At 37.2% G+C, this 14,909-nt stretch overlaps 1 protein-coding gene across 1 annotated transcript; it reads left to right on the forward strand.

Annotated features, from left to right (window-relative positions):
* Positions 1 to 66: 66 nt before the first annotated feature.
* pex1 (peroxisomal biogenesis factor 1) lies at positions 67 to 12,546 on the forward strand. The gene is given in 25 exon segments (XM_051873344.1): positions 67 to 566; positions 688 to 828; positions 1,118 to 1,201; positions 1,555 to 1,669; positions 1,761 to 2,446; positions 2,618 to 2,737; positions 2,819 to 2,942; positions 3,026 to 3,126; positions 3,196 to 3,287; positions 3,404 to 3,536; positions 4,398 to 4,494; positions 4,568 to 4,738; positions 4,829 to 4,983; positions 5,805 to 5,982; positions 6,078 to 6,238; positions 7,270 to 7,404; positions 7,488 to 7,552; positions 7,637 to 7,779; positions 9,128 to 9,231; positions 9,312 to 9,488; positions 10,158 to 10,238; positions 10,240 to 10,389; positions 10,514 to 10,708; positions 11,836 to 11,966; positions 12,108 to 12,546. Coding segments are annotated over 25 exon segments (3,726 nt in total). The 5' UTR covers positions 67 to 458; the 3' UTR covers positions 12,187 to 12,546.
* The last annotated feature ends 2,363 nt before the right edge of the window (positions 12,547 to 14,909 follow it).

Raw genomic sequence — 14,909 nt, forward strand, 5'->3', positions numbered from 1 at the left:
TTTATTTTGCACCTAAATAATTATTCACCTCAATTTCTTGGTAAATGCAATTACTTTGAAACCACTTTAGTGTTGCTAGAGTGTTGCCATGACTGCTTATTATAAGCAACTTGGCTCTTCTTTATTAAAAAAGTCACTTATAAAAATAGATTCTCGTGGGTTGCGAAGTTTTGGGGGATAATTTCAAGAATAATTTGTGATGTGATTAGTCGCTTTTGGGACTTGTTTAGTCAGTCTATGTTGCTTGTTTTTCTAGTGAAATTCGGCAACACTGCGAGACGCAGCTAATCGAAAATGTTCGTTTTAACAGCGTCTGCGACTGATCGATACACTCGGCTTATAATGTCTGACGTGCAATTCATGTTGACAGTTCTAGCATGCTGAATTTAACTCCACAAATTAGCTTCAATAAGGGATAATTTTGTAGTAGGAGCGAGATTTCTGCAGCCTTGCAGGCAATGTTGGGAAGCCAAGGGATTCAACCTGTCACTCTGGTCTTCAATAACTCCAAGAACTGCTTTCTTCAGCTGTCATCAAACTTCGCCACTCATCTCTGTCTTCATGAGGTTCGTGTCTAGCTAGCTGCTTACATGCATTACTACTCCGCCACTGTACTGTATGTTTATGTTCCATCATATGTAAGGTTCTGAATGTTTTAAGAATCATGTATCACTAATGTGATGTCAGAACCAGATCCTGGAGCTGTCATGGGGTGTTTCTGCACCCGTGTTCCTCAGCTGGACCAGGTCCAGGTCTTCAGGTCCAGAGGACAGAGTTGAGATCAGCAGACAGCTGGGAGAGAAACTTGGGCTCAAAGAGGGAGAACAGGTTTGTCACTGGTTAAGATATGTTGCATACGAAGCATACGAGATGTGATTTGATGGAGTGTGGCTGTAGATCATTGGTTCTCAACCAGGGTCCGGGCCCGTAAGGGGCCCTCAAGATGATTTAAAATAAGACCAAGCAAGCGTTAAAATAAAACAACTAAAAATGAAGATATTTCATATTTAAGATGAAGATATTTCATATATTGCTGTGGACTATGAGGGGCCTTGGAGTAAAAAAGATTGAGAACCACTTATGTAGATACATGTAACATGGTTGTGATGTGTTTTAGGGGTATCTGCGGCCATGTCATCAGGTGCAGTCAGTGCAGCAGGTGTTCGTAGAGCCTCTGTCTCCAGATGACTGGGAGATCCTGGTGAGCCACAGTGGAATCAATTACCTCTGTCTTCAGTCCCTCGCAGATGTTTAGCTGATATATAGCAATATATGTCCATTATTTAATATAATTAGAAATTACACATCTTTTAAAGCCTACTTGAAATCTAAATGGACCCTATTTTCTTTCATAATACACATTACTGGCTCCATTTTGGTATGAAACGTCAACATTTCTTGACCCGATCAATTCCATGCTGGATAAAAAAAAAAGTCTCGTCCTATGTTTGTTCTCATTGAACACCCTTTTTTACTTCATACAAATACATTAGATCAAGTAAAATGGGTTGTGAATGTCTTTTCAGTAAAAAATTTGATTGAACTTTGTTCCAGGAGCTGCACAGCATTGCTCTGGAGCAGCAACTCCTGGATCAGATCCGAGTGGTCTTCAGTGACGGTGTGTTCCCTGTATGGGTGGACCAGCACACTGTCATCTATATCAGGATAGGTCAGTTAGCCCTATTTTAAAGGTCTGTCATATTGAAGTTGTCATTGGGAATGAACTGATTCTTTTACACTAATGATTCTTATATTTTTAGCATCCCTATCTCCATCTGTTCCTTACGGCCGACTGGAGCAGTTCACTGAGCTCATTGTCTCCCCAAAACTACATCCAGGAAATGAACAACTCCACCAAACTCGATCAGTGGAGCCAAGCCAACATCTGCAACACCAGAACATTGATGTCACATCTTCCTCCAGCTCAATCATCCATCGGGAAACCCTCGGTGATCATCTGGAGAGTCCGAATGAAGGCCATTGGGGAGGTATAGCTGATCTGAAAAGCTTGGTTAGATACCTGTTTACAAGAGGATTTGAGCCTTCAAAGGAGAATCTCGCAGTTCCCACAATTCCCACCATCCTGAAAGACTGTATCCTCAGAACATGTGGAACCCCTCCTAGCTCTGTCAGCCATTTAGGCTCATGTCATGGAGATGTCCATATACTGCCATGGAACCTGCAAGAACAAGAGAACTGGAATCCAGGGCAGTCTGCCTTAACATACGGTAGACTTTCAAAGATCCTTTCTCCTAAAGAACTCAGGGAGAAAGTCAAGCAGGCCATGGAGAAGAAGAAAATCAGAGATGGACCTCACAAAGGGAACGACGCAGAGGAATGTAAGGAGAACGCTGTTGTGGTCAGGATGCTTTGTCACAATATTAAAAGGCTGCAGGAAGACCAGAAATTCAGTAAATGTGAAGAAATTTACTCTGGGAATGTTTGGGTGAGTTATTGCATTCAAGTTCAGTTATAATGTTTCATAGAAATATTCTTTATTTTGAATTCAACCAATACAAACACATGAAAAAAAAAAATATATAGGATAATAAACAATATAGTACAGATATATTGTGCATCCCTAGTACAAATCTAGTTAAATTTTTTGTCGTTGTAGATCCCAAAGGTGCTGCAGAGGCGTTTGAGGATAGAGCCTCATTCGGCTGTAAGGATTCAGCCTTTGAAATCATTGCCAAGAGTAGCAGAAGCAGTCATGGTTCGAACATTGCAACCGTTGGTAAGTTTTTCAGACTAATGCTTTATGTTGTCAGGTAATGAAAATATTGCATCGTAAAATTATTCCCTTTTTTGTCTGCAGGCAGAAAGTGAAAAAGAAGAAGATATTCAAACTGCATTCCTCAACTGGCTGCATGCTCAGAGCCATCAACCTTTGACCTGTCTGACAGGACGCTCTAATGTCATTCTCTTACCCTGTGCTGAAGGTGTGAGGAAGAACCATCAAAATGTATGTTTTCGATCATAATACAATTATTACAGGCTATTCTGGAATTTTCTCTCTTCTCAGGAAAAGAAGAGTTTGTCTTGACCGTGCTAAAACCAGAGCAACAGCAAGAGGATGAGATGTTCTTTCTATCATCCAGTTTACTAAAGAAAACAGACGTGCAGGTATAAAGTCAATATCGTTTTTAGAATTATTTTTCATTTTCTCAACAAACCAGCTTAATCTCTGTTTAGATTGTCAGAGAGCCTCAAGATTCTGACCACAGTGGCTCTGATGATGATAATGAAGATCTGTTTCTTGGCTTTCCTTCCCTCAGCTCTCTTGGGTATGCTTGTATTCTTTTTAAAAACAGGAAGTACCAATTTGTTTTTAATATCCATAGCAGAATTTACTTTCTGTTGAGTCAGTTGCTGTTTGTGATATTTGAATCTGTTTGCTCAGTGGGGTAGAGGACATCAGCAGGTCTGCTTTCGAGCACATCTCTCACGCTCTAATGGGAGGTCCTCTGTCGCGTGAGCTGGTCTCCACAGGACGTGGACTGAGGGGTGGAGCTCTGCTCATCACAGGTGCAAAGGTAACCTTCACACATGTATGCTGTGGTCCTTTCAGAGTCAGATGTGGGATACTTCTACTTAATATAATGCAATATTTGTTTTTGCAGGTGTACGATTATAACCAGAGAGCATTTATTAGGATCATACCGATAGCTTTGCTACTGTTCAAAAGTTTGTCTAATGTTTTTAAAATAAGTCTCTCATGCTCACCAAGGCTGCATTTATTTGGTTAAAAATACAGTAAAAACAGTAATGTTGTAAAATATTATTACAATTTTAAATAACTGTTTTCTATTTTAATATATTTTAGTTTGTAATTTATTCCTGTGATGGCAAAGCTCAATTTTCAGCATCATTACTCAAGTCTTCAGTGTCACATGATCCATCAGAAATCATTGTAATATGCTGATTTGCTGTTTAATATTTTTGTGGATACATGGTGAATTCTTTGATGATTAGAAAGTTTAAAAGAACATCATTTATTTCAAATAGAAATCTTTTGTAACATTATACGTAAATGTATTTACTGTCATTTTTGATCACTTTAATGCATCCTTACTAAATAAAAGTATTTATGTCTTTATAAAATCTTACAGACCTCAAACTTTTGAATGGTAGTATACAGCTGCATCAAAATTCAGGGTTAAACATTTCTACATGAGTTGTTAGTTCAACTTCGGGTGGCGTTCTAAGTAGGAATTTTAAAATTTCACATTGTTGAGTGGAGAAATGTAGCAATCGCTCCAAAATTTTGGTCAAATTTTGTAACTTTTTTGGAAATTCAGATAACAATCAAGGACATGTGTTGACTTATATTGTGAAAATAATGAATGAATGAATGAAAAGGGTGTATGTGATAAATTTCCTTCTTTTCTCTGTAGGGCAGTGGAAAATCTTCTCTATCTAGAGCGCTGTGTCGAAAAGCCAGTGAAGAGCTGGATGCCCACATTCAAGTTGTGGACTGCAAGGCACTGAAAGGTAGGCAAGAAAATTAGACTGACCTGTTCTTTTATCAATCATATTTCTCGATTATTATGAATGAATTTGTTAGGCAAGAGAGCAGACACAATCAGACAGAGGTTGGAAGAGGTTTTCGAGCAGGCAGTTTGGAGACAACCCTCAGTGGTCCTGCTGGATGACTTGGATCACGTGACCGGTGCTGCGACCTCACCTGAGCATGAGCATGGGCCAGAGGCCGTACTGCGGCAGCACATAGCACAGAGTAAGACATCATAACAGACGTGCCTGGCTCTACATGTATCTCTGTGAGGAAACATCTGATGGACATCTTTACTTTGTGTGTTCTCCTCAGTTCTGAGGGATTTGGTGGATGAGATGGTGGTGCGCTCCAGCCTCATAGCTCTGATGGTCACAGCACAGAGTGAGCATTCCCTTCATCAGACTCTGACTGCGGTGCAGGGTTCACACTTCTTCCAAAGCTTCTGCAAGATCCAAACACCAGATCAGGTGGGTTCATGAAACTGCAATCTAGGATTGCGCGATTAGGGTACAAAAATCGAATTGTGATTTTCCTGAGAAAAATTGCAATTGTGATTTGAAAAGTACCAGGTTTACTGTGCTAGGGCTGCACAATTTGGCCCAAAATGTTGTGATTATATATCAATATGACTATAATAATTATAAATATAATAATTATATTCAACAACAACAACAATAATAATAATAATTATTATTATTATTCCTAAATAAATATATTAGACGAAATAAACAAATTACTATTGTAATATTTGACTGTAAATAAAGTACTAAATATTTAAGAAAAAATAATAATGATGACAATCATTTTAAACTTTAAAATTACAATACTTATTCCTAAATAAAAATATTAACCAAAATAAACAAAATGACTACTGTAATATTTCAATGTACAATAAAGTACTAAGTATTTAAGAAAAAAAAAATTAAAAACATTACTATTACAATACTTATAATTATCACTGTCTTACTTTCTTCATTTTTATACTAAGCTATATCTTGATTTCAGGTTATTTAGATTAATCATGCAGCCCTACTGCAATATAACAAACAATTTGGACTTGCATTCCCAGGTGGCTACAATGATCACTATTTAAAAGAGAAATTCACTGTATTTGCTAAAGTTTGTGATGTTCCTGTTATTGAATCCTTGCCAAAACAAGTTGCAGTGTGGACCAGACTTTATGCCTATAGTGAAAAATCTGACCACACAAGACTAGTTTTATTCCTGTATGCTTTTTTTTGTTTTTTGAAGGAAAAAAAGACTGTAAAAAGATGGTTTCTCTTTATAGGCTCAAAGGGTTGAGATTCTGAGGTCTTTGACAGTCATCCAGGACTGTCAAACTACTCTTGACCTGGACAGTGTTGCCAAAGAAACAGAGGGGTTCATGGCACGAGACCTGAACCTGCTGCTCGAGAGGGCCATCCATGCCAACACTCTGCACAGCAGAAACAATGGCAACTCTGAAGGCAAGTGCTTAATCTAGTTATATCTTTCTGTGATTCAGCTGTTTTTTTTTTTTTTTTTTTTTTTTTTTTTAAATCTAAGCTTTCTGGTTCAACAGATTTAAGCTATAAGGACTTCAGACAGGCCCTTCAGGGCTTCACCCCACCCTCCCTCTGGGGGGCTCAGCTGCAGACTCCCACTGGGGCCGGCATGGAGCGTATTGGGGGACTTCATCAGGCACGTCAGCTCCTGATGGACATCATACTGCTGCCAGCTAAGGTATGGCAGCTATTGTGCACAAAATGTCTGTTTCAGAGTAAGAAACAAAATACAAAAAAGGAGTGAACATCCAAAACCGATATTGGGCTCAGGTGCAGGATAAAAAGATAATAATAACTAAACAAAGAAAAATAATGTTCGCACACTGAAATTACAGCTTAAATTACAGCTTGTTCCTGATGAAGACCTGACTGGTCAAAACGTTGCACTGTTTATAAATACATTTTGAAAAAATGTATTTATAAAAAAAAAAAAAAATCTTAAGTCATGGAATTGTTTTGATTCAAAGCGTTTCGAGTTGTGCCCTGCTGTAGAGAATTTTTTGTGACTGCGTGTGTTGCTAACAAGCCATGATGATAATAATGGTCTATCTGTTCTCAAATCTTAGGACCAGTGTCATTAACATTGACTAAAACCATAAAAAAAACTTGAGCCTTCAAAGGAGAAAAATTCCATTTCTTAAAATAAACATTAACTGAAATAAAATGAAATATAAAATAACTAGCTGCCAAGGAAACATTTACCATTTTTATTTAGTTTTACCTGAAATACTAAAATAATAATCTAAATAAACTAAAACTATTAAATAAAAATGAATAAAAACTATATAGACACATTTAAAAAATGTGACATGAATGTTAAAAAATGACATAAACACAACAAAGTTACTAAAAGTTTAACAAAAATTAAAATTAAAACAAAAAATATATATATAAAAATAAATTCTAAAATGAACAGAAAGTGTAATAGTATATCAATGATACTAAAATAACACTGCTCAGGCCGTTTTTTTAGTGTTATTCGAGACCCTAATAAGTTGAATTGTTTAAACCCACTAATTCAAAATATTAATTCATCAATAAATTCATAAATACATTCAATAAACTGATTTCTACAACAGAAACCATTTACCAGTAATCATAATGAGTGGGACAGACATAGAGTTCACAGTTTTAACCAAAGAATTTCTATTATATATCCCTATTCATGTGTAGTTGAAGTAATAGTCTGATGTGTCATGTTGTGTCCAGTACCCGCTGCTCTTCTCCAGTCTGCCCTTGCGTCAGTGCTCCGGTGTGCTGCTCTATGGAGCTCCTGGAACAGGCAAGACTTTACTGGCTGGAGCTGTGGCCAAAGAGAGCGGCATGAACTTCATCAGCATCAAGGTAAGGAAAAGTGTACATACAGTATGTGTATTGACAAAATTTAAATGCACTGATGTATTGTGATGTCCTATGTGTTTCTTCAGGGTCCCGAACTCCTCAGCAAGTATATTGGTGCCAGTGAGCAGGCAGTTAGAGATGTGTTTCAGAGGTCTGTCTGAATGCTCTTCTTTATGAAATAAAGTAGCAGTTTACTAGAGTCATCATTAACACATGTGTGTCTGTGTTGCTGCAGGGCTCAACAAGCTAAGCCGTGCATACTGTTCTTTGATGAGTTTGACTCTCTGGCCCCTCGAAGAGGACATGACAACACAGGGGTCACTGACCGTGTGGTTAATCAGCTACTTACTCAGCTGGATGGAGTGGAAGGACTGACAGGTACATCAGGACTGAAGATCAAACGCTCACACTTTTACCTAGGGTCAACCTGAGTTTGTTCCGTTTTTATCTGCTTCATGCTCTCAGTTTGTTGATCTGTGAGTAAATGGGTAGTTGACAAAATAAAATGTCCATGGACTGTTTTTTTTTTTCCATTCAAAAGATTTTAGGTTGAGGTTTATATATACGCCACTGTTCAAAAGACTGGGGTTGGTAAGATTTTCTTTTTGAAAGAAGTCTCAAGAAGAGTCTCAATCTGAGTCTCAGTCATTACTCCAATCTTCAGTGTCACATGATCCGTTAGAAATCATTCTAATATGCTGATTTGGTGCTTATGAATCATTTCTCATCATTTTCTCAATGTTGAAAACAGTGCTGCTTAATATTTTTGTGGAAAGACGGTTTTCAGGATTCTTTGATGAATATAAAGCTCAAAAGAACAGCATTTATTTGAAATAGAAATCTTGATTAGACTTTATTTAAGGTGACATAGTTACATTGTACTTACTCAGTTCTATTAATTAACTACATGTACTTACTATAGAGTTACATTTAGGTTTTTAGGTTAGTTACTTGTAATTATGCATAATTTACTGTTATTAATATAGTAAGTACATGTAGTAACATGCTGTAACCTTAAAATGAAGTGTTACCGAAATCTTATGTAACATTATAAATGTTTTTACTGTCACTTGATCAATTTCATGCATCCTTGCTTAATAAAAGTATTAATTTTTTTTTTAATAATTTTTTTAATCATACTGATCCCAAACTTTTCAACGGTAGTGTATGTATATGATAAAGTCACCAAGTTTTTCCACCATTTTAAATCAACCTTTTGCTTAGTGGTCCTGTAGTGTGACAAATTAATTTTTAAAAACATAAAAGTTATTCTAATAAAAACTTTGTAATTATATTACAATTTAAAAAATTATAGTATATAAAACCACTGAACACTGTTAAAACTGCTTAAAATGTCAACTACCCAAGTGCTTAATGTTTGCATGTAATGTTCATTCGAGGAGAACTGTGAGAAGTTTCAGTTTCTTGCTTTTAATTCTGTTGTGGTTATTGCTTATACTGTAGCAACATCATCAATATCAGTAGATTAACTTAGATAAATTATTTTGCTACCATCTAATCCTAAATTTAAAAAAAAAAAAACAGTTTGTTTTTTTCAATCACAAAAACACCAAGACACCTGAGACTGTAGAGCAAAGCCAATTGTGTGACAGAATTGTTGTTCAAGGTTGTTGTGAAATATCTGGAGTAATTTTTTGATACTTAAAAGATTGCATTGTTGTTTTTGTGAGATCTCTAAAATCACTGCATAGTTTCTTATTTCCAGGGGTGTATGTGTTGGCTGCCACCAGTCGTCCTGACCTGATTGATCCTGCTCTCTTGAGACCTGGGAGACTGGACAAGTCTCTCTACTGCCCTCCTCCTGATCGGGTCAGCATGTTGTTTTGGCACACTTCAGTACACCTAAAAGATCTGCAGTATTAATTCACTGAAACATATCTGTCCTTCAGGAGGCACGGCTGGAGATCCTTAGGGCTTTGACTCATTCTGTGCCACTGGCTGCAGATGTGGACTTGGAGCAGATTGCTGTGGCAACAGAGCTGTTCACTGGAGCCGACCTGAAGGCCCTTCTCTATAACGCTCAGCTAGAAGCGATCCATAGCAGCCTGGGGTCCAACCTTCTGCATGTATGTTACACAAAAACTCAAACATTGACACATACATATGCAAACCTATCCACATGGTTAGTGGTTGACCTACATGGGTTGATGTCCATATCTAAAAACCAGCGGCCAATGGTCAACATATACACTAATATTCAATAGTTTGGGGTTGGTAAGATTTTGAAATGTTTTTGAAAGGAGACTCTTATGCTCAAAACACAGTAAAAACTGTGATATTGCAAAATATTATTAGGAATTAGTTAAAATAACTGTTATTACGAATTATTACAAATTAGTTAAATATATTCTATTTTAATATATTTTAAAATGTAATTTATTCCTGTGATGGCAAAGCTGAATTTTCAGCATCATTACTCCAGTCTTCAGTGTCACATGATACTTCAGAAATCATTCTAATATGCTGATTTGGTGTTCAAGAAACTTTTCTTATTACTATCAAAGTGGAAAACAGTTGTGAAAAGAAGTGTTGAAATTAACATGTACACAAAATTCAAAAAACATAAAATCAACACTGATAATCTCAAAATGCTCCGATATCATCTGGATAACTGGCCTGGTCGATATACGAGTCTATAACTACCCTAGATATAGAAATGATATAAAAAGTAGTCGGTACATCAGGGCTAAATTTACAGCTTGTGTGTGAATCAGACTCTCTCTGCTGTTTTATAGGATTTGGGCTCAGGGTCAGACAGTGATGTCAGCCTCTCCTCCCTGATCTTCCTGAACCATAGCAGCGGGTCAGATGACTCAGGCTGGGGAGGGGGACGCAGGGCTGGAGCACTCTATGGTTCTGCTGGACCCCAGTGAACTTCCACCTGAGGACCCACGTCACAACATCTGGCGCCTTTACTTCGGTAGCTCCTTTGAGTCTGAACTGGATAACCAGTCTCTGTCTGAATTGGTGAGATTCTAAATTTACAAATGTTATATTTACAAATAATTCATTATATGTCATTCCAACTACTATGATTTAATACTTTTGGGCTTCTTATGAGACTGTCACATTCTGTTTGTTCTATTCTCAGAATTCTCAGTGCCTGTCTGGACCCAATTCTACTGCCCCCGACCTGACAGGGGCATCAATGAGGGATCCAAGCTCCTGTCATGCCCCCGTTTTTATGTCCTGTCTGCAAGAAGGCTTTCAGGAACTGACCCATGAGCAGTCCGAACGCCTCCGAGCAGAAGTCAGCACTGTTAAGAATAGTTACCGCAAAAACACGGTCAGTTACCTTCCTCGTACATTGTCCATCTATCCATTTATCAATTTAAAACTAGTTTTCCTGTCTGTCCATCATTATATCCATCTAGTTTACCCATTCATCCATCATCTATTTATCCATTCATTCTGTCTAGTTTTCCCATTCATCCATTCATTCCTCCATCCATTCATTCATCCATCTAGTTTTTCCCCTACATCCATCCATTATTATCTAATTTTCCCATCCATCCATTCAGTTTTCCAATCCATTGCTGTATCCCTCTCGTTTCCCTACCCATCTATCATCCATCCATCCATCCATCCATCTATAAATCCATTCATGATTCTATCTATAGTTTTCCCATCCATCCATCCATGATTCTATCTATATTTTTCCCATCCGTCCATCATTCTATCTAGTTTTCCCATTCATCCACCCATCCATGATTCTATCTATATAGTTTTCCCATCCATCCATCCGTGATTCTATCTATATAGTTGTCCCATCCATCCATCCATCCATCCATGATTGTATCTATATAGTTTCCCATCCATCCATGATTCTATCTATAGTTTTCCCATCCACCCATCCATGATTCTATCTATATAGTTTTCCCATCCATCCATCCGTGATTCTATCTATATAGTTTTCCCATCCACCCATCCATGATTCTATCTATATAGTTTTCCCATCCATCCATCCGTGATTCTATCTATATAGTTGTCCCATCCATCCATCCATCCATCCATGATTGTATCTATATAGTTTCCCATCCATCCATGATTGTATCTATCTAGTTTTCACAGCATCCATCATTTCATCTACCTAGTTTTCCCAGCCATACATGATTTTATCTATAGTTTTCTCATCCATCCATGATTGTATCTATATAGTTTTCCCATCCGTTCATCATTCTATCTAGTTTTCCCATCCGTTCATCATTCTATCTAGTTTTCCCAGCCATCCATCATTCCATCTACCTAGTTTTCCCAGCCATACATGATTTTATCTATAGTTTTCTCATCCATCCATCCATCCATGATTCTAGATATATAGTTTTCCCATCCATCCATCCATCCATCTAGAAGACTGTGTTGGAGTGTGTAGCTGCTCAGTAGATGAGATCTGCTGCTCTTCTGTGTTCATAGGATGAATCATCTCTGGTGCAAGCTGGCCCCAGTAAGCCTGGCTCTCTCATATGCCAAACTCACCTGACCACTGCTTTGGCTAACACTAGAGCATCTGTCAGCAGAGAAGACTGGAGGAGATACACTGAACTGTGAGTTCACTGTTTTTACACATTTCACAAACACACTTTTGCTTTACTCAAATAAATCACCTGAAATATACTGTAACCTCATTCACACCACTGCATTGCTAAATCACATTTTTGTGTTGGTTTTCTCCTTCTGTTATGCAGATATGAGTCTTTCGGAGCCTCAAACGAAGGCAAGAGAACTGCTTCGTTTAAAGCAGGTCAGCGTGTGACCTTGGCGTAATGAGAGTCTTGGATAAATTAATACAGCTCAGGGCATTAGAAGGCAAATTTTTTTGCTGAGATTTTGGTGTGTGTTACTGTCAACTGGTATCACACATTCTGGGCTTTTCTACTTTTCGCCTCAAGAGCAAATGTATACTTACAATGTTTTCTTGCTAAGTAGAGGGATGTATCAAGAATTTGACTTAAATTCAGTAGCACTGAACAAAGAATTTAAAGATAATTTTGAAGTTTATCAAGTGACATGTTTGCTAAATTTGCTTAGCTGCTTTTGCAATATAATCTAAAGAAAACAAATGTGTATATATGCATTAAATATGTAATTAATTAACTTTTTAATAAATGACAATTCTTGAAATTATGATGCCTGTTTAATTTCTCCAGTGCCTCAGATACATTGCACATGCCTGAGTATATGGATGGATGGGACAACTATAGATAGAATCATGGATGGATGGATGGATGGATGGATGGGAAAACTAGATAGATAAAATGATGGACGGATGGGAAAACTATATAGATAGAATCATGGATGGATGGATGGGTATATCCAAAAGTAAAAACCAATAGATAATATAATTAATTTGAATGCTAGTTAGTGTTTTTATGTGACAATGTTGTTGCTGTTTCTCTAGCATCCCTATCAAGGTATACTTACCATAACCAGTTGGTGGCAGTATATTCCTACTATCCGAAAGCCAATTGTTGTGTTGAAAAGTCCTACATGGATACTTTTCAATCTGTATTCAAAGACCTGTGTGTCCTTCCCTTTTTAGAAGAGAATAATCTTTTATTTTATCAACCGTAAATGCCTCCGGGTTATTCTGTGGATAACTGACATCTGCAGACCCCCAGGATCTGAGTTCTCCTAAATTGAATTTTTTCATACTCTGCTTTAGTCCCCCTTAGAACTTGCCTTGGAGCTACAGCTGTCTCTGCACCTTTGATTATCATTAATTTTCCCAGTACATTCTCAGTTTTGTGCTCACGTGTGAACTAGATATTCCTCTCACAAATCGTTAAGCTGAATCCAGAGTTGCCGCAAGACGCGCCATGGCCTTTACATACACAGCCTGATGCAGCAGTTTCTGCTGAGGTAAATATAGACAGCCTTTGTTCTGGCCCCTGCTGTTAGTATTGTATAGGCTTACGCGAAGGACCACAGGAGCGTGGAAGGCCCATTGAACCATATCTCAGCCACAACAGAATGAATACAAGTGACATCATGGGACTAGAATAGAATAAGTTGCGGTACTGGCATCATGGAAAAAATAAATGAGACAAGCAAAATTGCTTTCAGCAGGGCGCATCAGTTCAGTCTGTAGATCCAGCCTTTATTATACACTCTAGATAGTATCACATCAGTATCAAGTATAAATCTATATTAACAAGTTATGATTTAAATTCTCTAAGTACAACATTAACATAAAGGATAAACAGTTCAGATGCCTCGTGGAGTATCCAAAGAATTAGGAAAGCTAACTGTTCCTCCTGTTTTTCCTCAGTTTATTCTTGATCCTTCCTCAAGCTGCTTATTGAAGCAAACAGCCAAAATCTGCCTTCCCAAATAGCAACTTTGTGTTTGTTTGCCAGATCTGAGCCACAAGCAGGCCATAGCAATGCCAAATGTTAACCAAGGGCAAAGAAATAAACCAGAACTGGGCCTTATCTGAGCCACGAAATTATATTATTTATAGAATCATCTTAGCCTGTTAACAATCAGAATCACTGAAGGAAAGAAGAGAACAGAAAAAAGAAACAGAAACACAAGAGCTACAACTGACTTCAGCCACAGCCTTAGATGAAATCAACTGAAGACAAAAGAAGACATTAAATCTCTCCAGATCTCAGCAGAGGAGGTTTAAACGGCTCCACAAACAGCATTATAGCTTCAAATAATACTATAGACTTTATTTCTGTCATTCATCTACAGAAGTTCTTATTGAGAATTAACAGAAGTTTTACACTAATGTTTGTTTCATTTGAAGTCACCATACTTCACTGGCATTTCCATTAGTTGGGCTCATAATATGTTTGTCTTCTCTGACTGCTATGACAGTGTGTTTGTTAAACACATTTGCAGTAGCAAAGAAAGCTAAAATGTGATCAAATTATGATTTTTAGTTATTGATGGTTTTATAATCATTGTGAAATAGCTGAATCATTGATGTCATTTGATTGTAATAATTGTGATGTACCATTAATATATTTGAATTACAAACCCTGTTTTACTGCAACATGAGATCACACCGTGTTGCTGAAATCAGTTAAAAGATTGAACATAAAAAAAAAAAAAATCAGATCAACTCTGGACCACACAAAAGCTAATAAAAGACAGAACAAAAACCTCAGCAAAAAAAAAAAAAAGCAAATAGTTAGAATTAAAGAAAATAATAGGACAATTCAGCTGCATAATTTTTTCATGCTGTAAGGCATGCTGGGAGTTTTGCACTATTGTTCCCAGCATGCATTGCGGCATGACACTTTTGATTGTCACCTTTGATGAGATTTATGTGCTGATTCTTGATGTCTTTGTGTTTCATCTTAGAACAACTTTTTGTGAGTGTTTTTTTTTTTTTTTAAATCTTCTGATTGGTTTTGTTCCATTATAAGATTTCAGTGACGGTCAGTTTCGTTCCTTTATGAGATCTCAATGACTGTCAGTTTTGTTTTATTACGAGATTTCAATGACGGTCGGTTTTGTTCTTTTGCAAGATCTTAATG

Source organism: Ctenopharyngodon idella, chromosome 19, assembly GCF_019924925.1.
Source record: "Ctenopharyngodon idella isolate HZGC_01 chromosome 19, HZGC01, whole genome shotgun sequence".
In the NCBI taxonomy this organism is placed as follows: Eukaryota; Metazoa; Chordata; class Actinopteri; order Cypriniformes; family Xenocyprididae; genus Ctenopharyngodon; species Ctenopharyngodon idella.